This window comes from Lates calcarifer, linkage group LG15 (genome assembly GCF_001640805.2).
Source record: "Lates calcarifer isolate ASB-BC8 linkage group LG15, TLL_Latcal_v3, whole genome shotgun sequence".
Lineage (NCBI taxonomy): Eukaryota > Metazoa > Chordata > Actinopteri > Centropomidae > Lates > Lates calcarifer.
In genome coordinates, this window is record NC_066847.1 from 14,757,263 (window position 1) to 14,770,298 (window position 13,036).

The window sequence follows — 13,036 nt, forward strand, 5'->3', positions numbered from 1 at the left end:
CACAGGGATGCATCAGGAATAAACACATAATACTGGCTTAGGCTCAGCAGGGGCACTCAGCCAACTGGACTGCCACTGGTGCTGCTGCTCAGTTGACCTTCAGGGGAGGATGTCATGAGGTTAGGAGCCGAAGGAGCCATAACACTGGTATTTTGTTGCAAATTAAGTAACCAGAAACGTACAACTCCTGGATTTAGAGCCTGAATGTTTGTAACTAACCTTCAAGGTTTCCCTTGAGTTGTCTTGTAAGAAAAGCTACTGATATTTAACATGCTACAAAATAAGTATTTTAAGTTTTTATAATGTGTGTGTGTGTGTGTGTGTGTGTATGTGTGTATATTTATATATACTTTTATTTACACTTTCTATTTATACTTGTGTTGGCAGGGGGCCAGCACTGTGTGTGTATGTATGCTTTAATACTGATGCATTAAAGTGGTTAAAATGAAAGTAGTTAATAGCTTGCATGTCTAGAGAATGGTTGTTTGAAATACTATTATGAGATTAAATGACCTAATGCACTGGATGTATGGAATATTGATATAGAGCTGTGTTTTGTTCCACCTGATTATAAACTGGCGAGAGCAGTCTCTTTCTGTGCCTATTGATTATCATAGTTTTCCACTGGAGCTATTGATTTCCCAACAGAAATCACCTCAGGGAATTAATAGAATAAATCATAATCCACTGGAAGAAAATCATTTTCAGAGTTTTTAGCAGTTCAAAGCGTCCTCAGAACAATTGCACTAGCTACATGTCCCTGCTTCCAATTGGCCATTTGAACAGATGCCTGGCACTTTTATGATGTAAAGAGAGTGTTATGTTGTTTTGTTACCACATTCAGCCTAGCTACAGTTTCGTAGTAATCAAGGGGGACTTTCCTGTAGGCTTTTGGAAGGTGCCTGTTAATGTGTAGGCAAATGTACAGAGACACACAGAACCAGTTCACTGCAGATCATTTCCCCAGAAAGCACTGAGGGCAGGGTGATATCATACTGGGGCGGTGGGGCTACCCAGCTTGAATCTCAAGGTCCATATCCACTCAACTCCGTTTGGCAACAAAATATTTCACTCTGACTCTCTTCCTTTCTGGCTTTGGTCATTGCACATGTTAAATAAACAGGGTACATATTACAAGGCACCGCAGACTTTCAGAACCAGCATTGGCTGAATTGGACCAAAGCCAGCTCCAGTCTTTGAACACTGCACATGGTAAAAGATATTAAAGATATTTTCGTGTTATTAAACACACGCAGTTTTACAATTAAGAGTGGCTGTCCATCACATAAGGAATCATGTTTCTCTTTGTTTTTTTGTTTTTTTTAAGAATGCCACATACCCTGTTTACATATAGTTTTTTAAGTCTTGTGTAGATGTTTTTTTTTTTTTTTTGCGTTAAAAGTAGTTTCTTCAGAATTCTCAGTTTTCATAACTGAATGGCTCTGGTTTGCATTTAGCATAGCAAGTATTATTTCATCAGACTTTTTGTTACAGGTCAAAATATATGGTCCAACTAAACATTCTGATGGATAGACTGTAGAGGCTGAGGTTTTTAACTTCATTTAAAAAAAAAATACAAGACTTGTCATTTAATTCACATCATGGATTTGGTTTGAATGTTGCTTAGTAACATCATCACAAAAGTGTTGACAGTTGTTTTTGTGTCATTATCCTTTACAGGGAAGATGGTGGAACGACGACTTTGAAAACAAGTCATTTCTCCTCAGTTTGAGGTCCATTTGTGTCTGCCCGCACAATTACACCACAAATTGGTTCACATAAAACTAGCCTCTAAGTATTTTCTTTATTTGTCCCTAATGAATGTTCTTGTTGGCAGCAGCACCATGTTTCTGATTGAGAGCCTCCCAAGTCCCGAGCTTCTCATTGTTCTCTAACATCTACCAGAGTAATGATCTCACTGGCTTTTCTTTTCATTTCTAAAATTAGCCGTTGGCGCTCTGAGGACATACCTCTTTTGCTGAGAAACCTATCCTACGATCTGGCTGTGGCTCTTGAAGGTTGGAACGAGAACTGTTGTCTTTGTTCCTGTCTGCTAGTGGTCTGGATGATGGGATTAGATGTATTTTTCCTGTTTACTGGCAGGATCAGAAAGGGAAAGAGAGAAATGGAAGCATTTGCATTGTTCATGCTGTTAATCTGTGAGTTAGGAGACAATATCTGATGGTTGTCAGGGCTGTGCTGCTCACAAAAATGTTCTCAAACTGATGGCTTTTCTGTGATCTCAACCATAGTGTGTCAGAAAAAAAGGGAGGTTGGGAACAAGGAAGAAAGTCCAAGTTTCATGCCTGAGAGACATACAGTATATTCTGGAAAGACATAAATTAATATATTTTGGAGAAAGAAACAGCAGAGAGGAACTAATATATACATGCTTATACACATATAGAAGAGAGAGAGAGAGAGAACTGATGAGAGGACTTCAGGCAGAACTACACAGTCATACATAACTATAATCCAAGCCCAAGTAGCCTGATGGAAGTCAGGCAGGTTTTTATTGGCTGCCGTGTGCTTTTCAGAAGGGGATAATATTTTCATTGTGGAGTTATTTATATAGTTTAATTTTTCTGGTAAAGTCAATAATTTATCAAGGTAATGATGGTTGGAGCAGGGAAAGAAAACAAGAAAAAGGAGGAATACCCCCACCCCTCACCCCCACCGAGAAGAATGATTGTAGTCTGTAGGGGACTGTGCTCGCTAGATTAGAATGTCTTTGGCCTCTCCATGCCGATGAGCCCATACAAACCTCTCACTGACTTCCAGGACAGACAGAACAGTCTGTGGGGAACAAATTTGTCCTTGTGTATCCCTTTTCTGCTTTCATGAATGATAAGGGTATTAGGCCTTGTGGATGTTGGCTGTGGTTTTTGAGGTTGAAGTGAGAGGAGCAGAGAGGGAAGTTGGGGTTGAGTTGTGGTTCATCAGATGTAGCATGGATTATCTTGCAGGCTGGAGGGGGTTTAGTTCAGATGACAGGAACAGGAGGAGATTGGAAACTGGGTTGAGATGTTTGCACATGGGACCTTTCAAAGGGTCTTGGTGTCACTGAGAGAGGACGTGCCTTTTTGTTTTAATTTTTTGCGCGTTGTGTCATGGTCTGGCTGGCAGAATCTCTCTTCTCTTCTGCCCTCTTCTACTCTCTTCTTGTCTGTCCTCTTCTCTTCTCCATGTTTGTTAAGTATCTTTACTGAATAAAGTGTTGATTGGATAGCAGTGTTGTGTATGATCCCTCTGAACTCGATGACGATAACGATAACGACGATGAAACAACTACACCTACAATGACAAATGTGTGTGATCCTTTTCTTACTTTATTCCAGAGACATCTGCACATGCTTGAAAGTCTGCCTCCACAGTTGCCTTGACTATGCAGTGTGTGTATGTGAATGCAGCATGTGTGGAGAAGAAACAAAATAGATGAAATAGAAATAGATGGGTAAGATTAAACCCTCCCCCTCAGCCTGCCTTACCCATTCTAGCCAGCCCGGCCACACCATCACGTTTTCACAACGGCTTTGGAAACACTGAACAAATTGGAGGCACGTAAATATTTAAATAAACACAGACTTACATCCAAAACAAATAGGAAGGCGGGTTTATTAAAGAACCCCATTGCTGCATCTGCACGCAGCTGTAACAGAATATACAACACTTCAACTCGCTGTAAACCATGTTTAATAGGGAATATACCAGAAAGATAGCAGGCGGTATGGGGGAATGCCCTGAGCTCCCTCAGTGAAGCTCTTCATACGATTGAATTGCTCAACCACTCAGGAAGGATGTATGGACGCTTTGTGCCATTGTTTTTGTGAATACTTAAATCTGAAGTGGAAATTGCAGTGGAGCTTTTATGATGTTAGTGTTGTGTGACTGTGGGTGTATCGGACTGAATTTGTGTGTGTTCAGTTTTGAATTGCATATTTGTACGATGTGTTTTTTACATTCAGCACACCACACGCCCTCACACATTTTACAGCCATGTCACTCTGCTGTGCTGGTGTTGTGTTGTACATCATGAAGTGAGGCAACACTGATTTGTTTCTCGCCTTAAAGTCAACATGTTGTAATAGGGCTGGTCTCTGCATTTTCTCTGATCACTTGACACATGCTCAGGCTGTGGGCTTCAAAGATCCAGGGATTTCACTTGCTGGGAGATGTGATGGAGCTGTTAAAGAGGTTGAATAATCACCATCAGAACTCTAGAATTTTTATGGGGGCTGGACTCGCAGCTTCACACACACCAGATGAACACTAAGAGAGAACGACAAAGGGAGTGGTTTGAGAGAGTGAGAACAAAATAGCGGAGGAAAGGCAAGGGGAAGGGTGTATGGTCAGAGTTTGGCCAATAAGATATTAGCCTAATGGCCTAATAGAGGGTGAAAATGAGGACATGGCTGAGATGGCACGAGGCAGGGGGAATAACCCCACTTTAAGAGGACTCTCAGGACTTGTTAGGCCTGGGCAGGTTTAAGAGCTTTGGGCGCTCCTGTCATATTTCTCTTTCATTTGAATTTAGACCTCTTGTGTTCTCTCTGTCTTTCTCGTTCTCTGTCCCTGCCTGCCTCCTTCTTTCTCTCAATCCCCTCCCTGCAGAAATGGTAGGCGCCAAGTCACTATAACAAGATATGGCAGTTTCATTCCAAATAATGACCCCAGGATTAACAAACAGAGTCCTGGAATGGTATTTAAAACAAAACGGAGAGCTGTATGTAGACTGGCCTTGCATTGTTAGTGCCTTTACTGTGCTTTTGCACACTTTCTGATCGGCCTAACAGACTTTCTCTGGGGAATGACTTTCACAGTCTGGCCCACCACCAGTACCACCTTTGAGGCCTGTCCAAAAAGTAATAATCTCAAGAAGAGTGATGGGTTCCTCTAGAACAATGACTGAGAGTAAATTTTTGAAGGTTGTATTGATTTCAGGTCAATAGGCAGTGGACGGTCAGGATCTTGTAAGATGAATTTAACAATATGTTTTCTACCTGATCATAGCTTTCTCCTGCCCTCTGCTCACTTTCAGGCATTGTGCTGATTTGTATATTAATGCTCAGTGCTTGTTGTGCATTATGTAATTAGTCATTCCCATTAATATGAGTGTATAATGTACAATAGCTTCAGAAAGTATTTTATTTTGTTGGAGATTTAATCTCAGTGGAGAAGACTGACATTTTTGCCCATTAATTTACACAACATGTTTTTAAAAATCAGATGCTGGGAAAGCATCTGTGAACTGCCATCTTCAGGTCTCTCCACGGATGTTCCATGTTTTTGTCTGGGCTTTGGGTCTGGGTCTCTTGAGGACAGTCAGATACTAGTCCTGAAACTACTCCAGGGTAAGCTTTGCTGTTTGCCTCAGGTCATTGTTCTGTTGAAAGGTACCCCACTGCCCCAGTCTCACGTCACATGCACTGTGGAGCAGGTTTTTGACTCTATTTGACTGCATTCATCCTTGCCTCAGTTCTGACCAGTCTTCCTGTCCCTGTAGCTTAGAAGACCCTCATAGCATGATGCTGCTGCCACCATGCCTCACTGTAGGGATGGTATTGAACAGCAGACACCAGATGCCTGGTGTTTTGTTTGCCAGACATAGTGTTTGGTGTTCTGCCTAAAGAGTCCAGTTTTTCTCTCATCAGACCAAGTCCTTTAAAAGCAGTTTGGCGGACTGCAAGTGGGCTGTCATATATTTTAGAGTGGCCTCTTTCTTGCCACTCTTCGATAAAAGCATGATTCATGGAATACTGCTGAGATGGTCATCTTTCTGGCAGGATGTCCTGTCTGTGCAGGGGGCTCCTGAAGCTAGGGTTCTTGGTCACCTCCCTGACCAAAGTCCTTCTTGTCTGGTTTCTCAGTTTGGCTGGACAGCCAAGACTGGGAAGAGTCATGGTGGTTCCAGACTTCTTCCATCCCACTGTGCCCCTGGGAACATTCACAACTTTAGACATGGTTACATGACCTAGCTCTGATCTATGCCTTGCCACAATTTTATCAGGGAAGTCCACAGAGAGTTCCTTGGACTTCATAGTGACATGTAGTGTGAATTGTAGGACCTTATATACACAAGTATGTGCCTCTCTAAACTATGGCCAGTCAATTCAATTTTCCACAGGTGGACTCAAGTCAAGTTCTAGACACAAATCAGGAAACATTTAAGCAAACAGGATGCACCTGACTGCAATTTGTAGTGCTACACCAAAAAGTCTGAATACCTTTGTAAAAGAGAGATTTCATTTTTTGATTTTTTTAAATAACTTTTATAACTAAAAATTTCACTCTAACTTTTAACTGTATATTTGTAATTGTGCATGTAAGCTGAAAGGAATCATAGTAGTACATTTAAAATGCACACTCACACAGCCAGATATACTCAAACATCTAGTAATGCCGGGTCCACTCCACCCTCACGTAGGTGGGGGTCCCTGGGGTGAAGTTTTCCTGGTCTAGACAGCTGGACTACATGACAGAGAGCAGCAGCGACAGAGTTCTGTCATGTCTTTATGGATCCCCTGCTACGCTGAATAGGAAACAACTCTCTAATGCAGTGTGACAAGAATACTCTAACACATACACAGCCCTCTACAACAAAACACTATTGACAATCCAATGATATCACAGCGGTTTATGCAGCACTCTCTGCATTTTACTCAATGAAAGACAGTCCATGAAACACAATCTGTCCTGTCAAAGTCAATTGTTGCCATCTGTGACTGTGTGGATATTTTAAAGTGTACGAACATTAGAATTAGTTTTGTATATGGTTCACAGAAACATAATAGCTGACAAATAAGAGTGTGGGAGAAGGTAGATTGGAAAATATGGGTTGTCAAATGCACAAAATGTACAGCGTGGCCAGAGCACTGTGCATAGTATATAATGATGCAACACTGATCGTAGGCATCATAACAAATTCAGTCTATTTCATAGTCCCCAAGTGCCAGAGGCACCTGGATGCTGAGTGTGAGAAAATACTGTAAGAGACTCCAGACACGATGATCTCTGCCTTCAGTCTCCTTCTTCTCCCCTCCTGCACTTAAATGCACACACACATACACACACAAAAGCTTTACACACATGCACCTGTGAGAATTAGTCATTTAGCCACAGACACACACACACACACACACACACTCCCACCCACGGGTTTTAAGCAGGTTGCCACAATGACCATAAACCAGGGTAACTAACTGTCCTTTTAGTCCATTTCCCTGGCAACACACTGTTGTTGCCATGCCAACTCAGTTGGCTGTTGTAGTAATATTTGTGAGTGTGGTATCTGAGGAGGCATGATGGTGGTGTGACATCACCGCTGTTTCATGACAACTGTGGAATAGAGCTGCTGAGCAAGGCCGACCTTTAAATCATGGAATATGTCTTAATGTGTCTTTAGAGAGATCCCCCTTCCCTCACCTCTGACGCCCTGATGGCTTTAACATCCACAGACCTCAGGCTAACCTGGTAGAATGTGTGTTCTGTCTATATGCCTCTGTCTCACTCCCTCTGTTTCTGCTTCTGTAAGTCTCTCTTACACTCAGTTTCTTCTTCATCTGTCTGTCTTCCTCTCTCACAAGAACTCTCGCTTGAACGCTGAAAGAGTGTTTTGACCCTCCGGTTCATACAGTTTGTGAAAAGGCTAATAGAGGAGGTCATTGCTCTGTGATTTGTGTGCTTGGCTGTTGCCATGAGTGTCAGCTGTAACAATCGGCCTTCGTCTGGACCACAGCAGGCACACCAGGACATGTCATGTCTAGGAGACTGTATGTGTGTGTGTGTGCATTCTCCCAGTTCTCATGGTTCCTTCTCCCACTGTTAGAGACAAGAAACCTGCCAACATTACATCACCTCAATGAAGTGTCAGTTAGACATCATATAACATGATACTGTACAGCAAATGAAAATAACAGTGAATTATGAAGAGAGTTAAATAAAGGATGATTGCAGGACAGTGCATTTTCCTATGTACCATATGAAGATTTTATTTAATACGTCTGTGGTAAAGAGGTAATTTCAGCACAGGACCAAAAGGTCAAACAAACCTAATTTACATTAATACTGTGTAGTACTGAGAAATAATACACCACCAGAGTAAAAGTAACGAAAAGCTGTTTTAAAACAATGTATAAATCCAGTGTGCTTTGTCTTTATCACTTCCTTTCCTTCCCAGAGTCACGTCCCCTGTCCATCCCAATGAAGGTGATGCCTGACACCTCAGCAGTGGAGTCGTGGACAACCTCAGAGGAAAGAATGAAGGAGCTCATTGCTCATGCCTGGGATGCTGTTAAACGCCTTACTCTACAGGTACCAAACTAACTCCACCATTGTTGTTTTACTTGTGTATGGGAGCAGGTATACAACTGGGCTTGTATGACTGGGCTGATTTGGGATGGACTTGACCTTAAGGGGCAGTGGTTAGCACTCACAGCAAAAAGGTTCTGGGGTTTGGACCTGGTGGTTGGATTTTTTTTTTTTGGGGGGGGGGGGGGGGTGTTTGGATGGTCTCTCTGTGCCTGCACAGGTTTCTGCTGGATTCCTCCCACAATCCAAAGACCTGCATTTAGGTTAGCTGGTGACTCTAAATTGCCCATAGATGTGAATGTGAGTTTGCCTCTAAATGTCAGCCCTGTGATAGACTGGCTTACCTGTCCAGAGTGTACCCAGCCTCTTGCCCAAAGTCACCCAGGATTGACTGCAGCCCTCCCATGACCCTCAAAGGATAAGCAGTTTAGCTAACGGATGCCTGGATTGACTGGACCTTAAACAGTAGTTATAGGCTGTCACACTCATCTGGGAGCAGCTTTACATTTGACTAGTCCCAAATCTGCTTTAAAGACCACCTCTTTCTCTTCCCTGTTACAGTAAAGTACTGAGGTTTAATTCAACCCACCCCAGCTGAGCTCTCTCTGTGGTTCTGGGGATATGGCTTCCTGCTAGCTGTTAGCCTATTAGCCTGTTTTACATATGTAGTATCTCATGTCCCTTTTCTGGCTGACTGACTTTCTGGTTGGCTGGCCCTTTCTGTCTGTTTAAGTGTCAAACGGGATAGTTAAATGCCCCCATTGTCTACCAGTTAGCAGAGACCACACCACAACCGACAGCTTGAGAACATCAAGAAGCACTGACAACTGTGTGACAGGGCTCCTCTTGATGCAGGAACAGGACATCATGCATATGTGTGTGCCTACACACACAGTAATCATGTGGTACATAACTGACTGGGGCGAGTGGACGTATTTGTGTTCAGTGGTGTGAGGTTCATTTTTAACTGCAGGCCTGCAATGTGCAAGCATTACTATGAAGATGGTGGCCACATTTCCCCAGAGTCTTTATATCATATCCTGGTTTTTGATTGGCTGCTGTAAACACAACTGTGTCAAAATCTTAGAGTACAGCTCATATTCTCTTCTATGACAAGAGTCTTACTTAAATATAGGTGATCACTGCAGCATGGAAGTATTCTTTGACTGTTGGTTTTCTCTGTCAGCACACAGTCAGACTCAAATACAGATCGCTACAGGCATTATAACTTATCTGGACTGTTTATTATAAGTTGACAGACATTTTCTATCAACAGGTTTATTCACAACAACACAGATACTCAGTTACAGGGATTTCAAAGCCCAGATAAACAGCTACATCAGTTTTTAATTGGAATATGGCTTGTAAATAAGTTTCTTTGTGCATGTTAACAATAACCAATGATGCACAAGTCCAACAGCCATTCTTAATTCATCTTAATTCTTATTGCTAGGACCACACAAATTGATGTCAGTCAAACATGAAAGAAAGCGTGACACGTGAATTGAAGTAATTCTCCAGAGCCCAGGTCCCATGTTAGCCCACTGCGCTGTTTACAGTACTTCCACAAAAGTTAACTCAACCCTCTAATAGTTTGCTAAGCCCGTCATTGCCTCCACTTTCCTCTGTCCCCTTCGGCTGTGCAACTGGGACCACACCATGTACTGCAGCAGTAATTAGGAAACAGTCTGTCCTGTTGACATGGCAGTGGGAGCGGACCAAACGGAACGACCTGACAGCTGGTACCCCAGGCCTTGGATATCCCCAAACTTAAACCACTCCATTTATTTTAGTGTGGTGTAAACAGAATACCTAATGGCTCACACTTCTGCTGCACATGTGCCCAATTTGGCATGCAGGGATTTTTTTTCCATTTTTTATGGAAGAGAGGAGTGCAACAGGGATATAGAGAAGGTGGGGCAATGAGACTGGGGGAGAGAAAGTCACAAAACTACAATTCATTATTATTTATTCTACAGCTACTTAGACCATTTAGGGATAAGAGGGATAAGAGATAGCTGGTGATTGTATAAATAGTCTTGGTCTGAGATGTAGGTATAAAGTTTTGTTGCTATGACATAACTTCTTTCCTACAGATTCACAGCAGGAGGCAAAGAGGTGTGGAGGTCTTGTCCAGATTCAAGACTGTAGGCTCATTTTAGTACAACCTATCAGAAAATACTGATAATGAAGAATGGAGAAGGTACAGTGCATGAGGTTTCAATTTGCAGCTATTGTCTTTTGTCATTAATTCCACCAGTGTCAGCAGTTTACTAATAGCAGAGAGCACCAGGAATAAAACATGTTTTATAGTTTCATTTTAGTATCATACATTTAAGTTGTTAAAGGTCTATTGCACTTTGCTGCATCATCTCTTACATTACCTCAGGAAACAGCATAACCTCAAAAAATCTGTGTAAGCAATTCTGTCCCACTGCACTGTGCATTTCATTACAGTGTGACTCTAAACTTGAATATAGCTTATGTAATGTCTTAGACACATATCCCACTCAGAGTCTAAAACCAGAATAGCAGCTGGAAAAAGCAGAACATGCACTGTTTCTATTTGTAGCGTTCTGCTCTAAAATCACTCTTTACACCACACTTGTCGTGTCCAATGACAGACATAGTTAGCATTGATTCCTAGTGATGTTCTGTCATACTCAGGACAGTACCAGGCACAGATTATTATCTGCATCTTTGAGTGTCACGCTCTATCTGTGGCTGAGTGCTTCAGCCAAACCCCAGAAATAATTCTGAGCCATGCTTCCTCTGTGACTTCAAATGCAGTGCACTCCTATTTTTCTCCAATTCAAAGCCATCAGTGAAAATCCACAAAAAACAGACAATGATACTGACAGATGGGCAGCAAATGCTGAAAACGGACAAGCCAGCTGGCTGAAAAAGAAATTATTATTAAACAGTTGATCAGTGTAGATCCCCCACCGAACTATATTCACTTATAGGTAAAGAGCCACTGACTTTCTCACACTATTGCAACAGGGATGGTGAGGTCAGAGAGACATACCTTCCAAACTGCGGCCCTCAGGCCCAAGGTGGCGGAGTCTCCTTGACATTACTTACAGCACAATGAGGGAATGTGTGTGTGTGTGTTTCCCCGAAGAGGCAGCTCAGTTTCTTGGTCATGCAAGGCTATCATATGTGTAGGTGGTGTAATTTTAGTAGTCACTTCACATTAGGGCTGAAGGGCAGTGCTGCAATTGTCACCCTGGCCAGAGTGGCCTGGCAGATGTTTAAATGGCCACTTGCCCTCATCCTTGGAGTTATGACCCTAAGCTTTGCTTCTTTCTCATGCTCCATCTCAGTGCTGTGTTGCTCTTGCATACAATGCATCTCCTTAACTCGTCACATCAGCCTCACGTGTTCTTCACCCCCATGTCCTTCTCTGTTCCCGGTATTTCTCCCTTGCTTATTTCCTGCCTGCCGCTCTCCCCCGCTGCTCACCCATACGCCTTTTCATCCTGTCGTCTCCCCTTCTCCATCCCATTCTAATAGAGGACACCCATCTTCTCCCTGGGCCCCGATAATAATTGCAAGTGATCAGGATGGTTATTCTATTTCAGGAATTTTGCAATAATTCCTTCTATTTAACACATGAATGTGTTCAGCGCTGGCAAAGGAGCACGTTGCTACCAAAACTGAAATGGGATCTGCTGAAACAGAGAGACCGTTGCCATGGAAAAATGAAGTAACACTGCTCCCTGCAGCTGCCATGCATTAATGAGTAGGATATTTTTTGAGAGAGAAAAAGAGGAGAAAAAGCAGTGGGGTAGAAAAGGTAAAGTGATGGAAAGGAAAGGAAGGTTAGGAAGCAAGGAAGAAGGAGAAAAAAATGGACAGAGGGTGCGTTTAAAGGCAGGGGGGAAAGTGAGAGAGATAGAAAGGAGGATTGTGTGTACTGTATGTTTGGTGTGGCTAAGATTGAGCTGGCCAGATGGTTTCCATGAACAGGATCTGACCCTCGGCTGGAGCGCCTTCTGCAGGCACATTACTTCATCCTCTGCCCCCCTCCCTCCATCCTATCTTACCCCCCATTCCACACCTCGTCCTCCCTCTCTGTCAGATTCCACAATTCTTCAAATGATTTGTAATTACATCTTTAATTTTGTGCCTCTTAAAACACCATGTTTCTTTGAGGACTGTGGTAATAAATTGTCAACTTTTCAAACTCAAATTTATCCAATTATTTATTTAATCAAAGTTAAAGGTTATCATTTCTTTGAAAGTGTGTTTTGTTAAAGACATCTGAGGACCTCTCTCTGCATGATAACATACATTGTTGCATGCTGCCAAACTTTTTTAAATCAGGCTGAAACAGTGATGAGATGAATTCTGTATTCTCCGACAGAATGCCAGTGAATGCACAAAGATCTTTCAGAGCACAGGAAGCTATAGCTTGCATTCCCTGGTTGTCTTATAGAAGACTAAGTACTGATTGGCTGTAACGCAAACAGAGTTAATGGTTAATGCTGAGAGCAGAACTGAGTGCGTCTATCCTTTCACTAAGTCTCCACAAAGATCACCACACAGGGAGATGGAGAGCAAATTGCATGGAAGAAGAGCAAGAGAGGGATACAAGGGTACTGAGGGAATATGAGGGAGAGAGTGAGAGAAAGGCTGCACATTCTCTCCTGATTATGCACTCATCCTCTCTGGTGTCGCCTGATCTAAATCAAGACCCCACAGTGTAACAGTAGATCTGTCATTG

The 13,036-nt window shown here is 42.5% G+C and overlaps 1 protein-coding gene across 6 annotated transcripts in view; it reads left to right on the forward strand.

Annotated features, from left to right (window-relative positions):
* LOC108876259 (intermembrane lipid transfer protein VPS13B) overlaps window positions 1-13,036 on the forward strand; it is a 308,041-nt gene that overhangs the window by 131,879 nt on the left and 163,126 nt on the right. For all 6 annotated transcript variants that reach the window (XR_007814638.1, XR_007814639.1, XM_051076101.1 and 3 more), the window contains exon 22: window positions 8,177-8,310. Coding sequence is in view for 4 of the 6 variants with exons in the window: in XM_051076101.1 (XP_050932058.1) it covers window positions 8,177-8,310 (134 nt within the window). In the remaining 2 variants the exon portion in view is untranslated. The remainder of the gene's footprint in view (window positions 1-8,176; window positions 8,311-13,036) is intronic.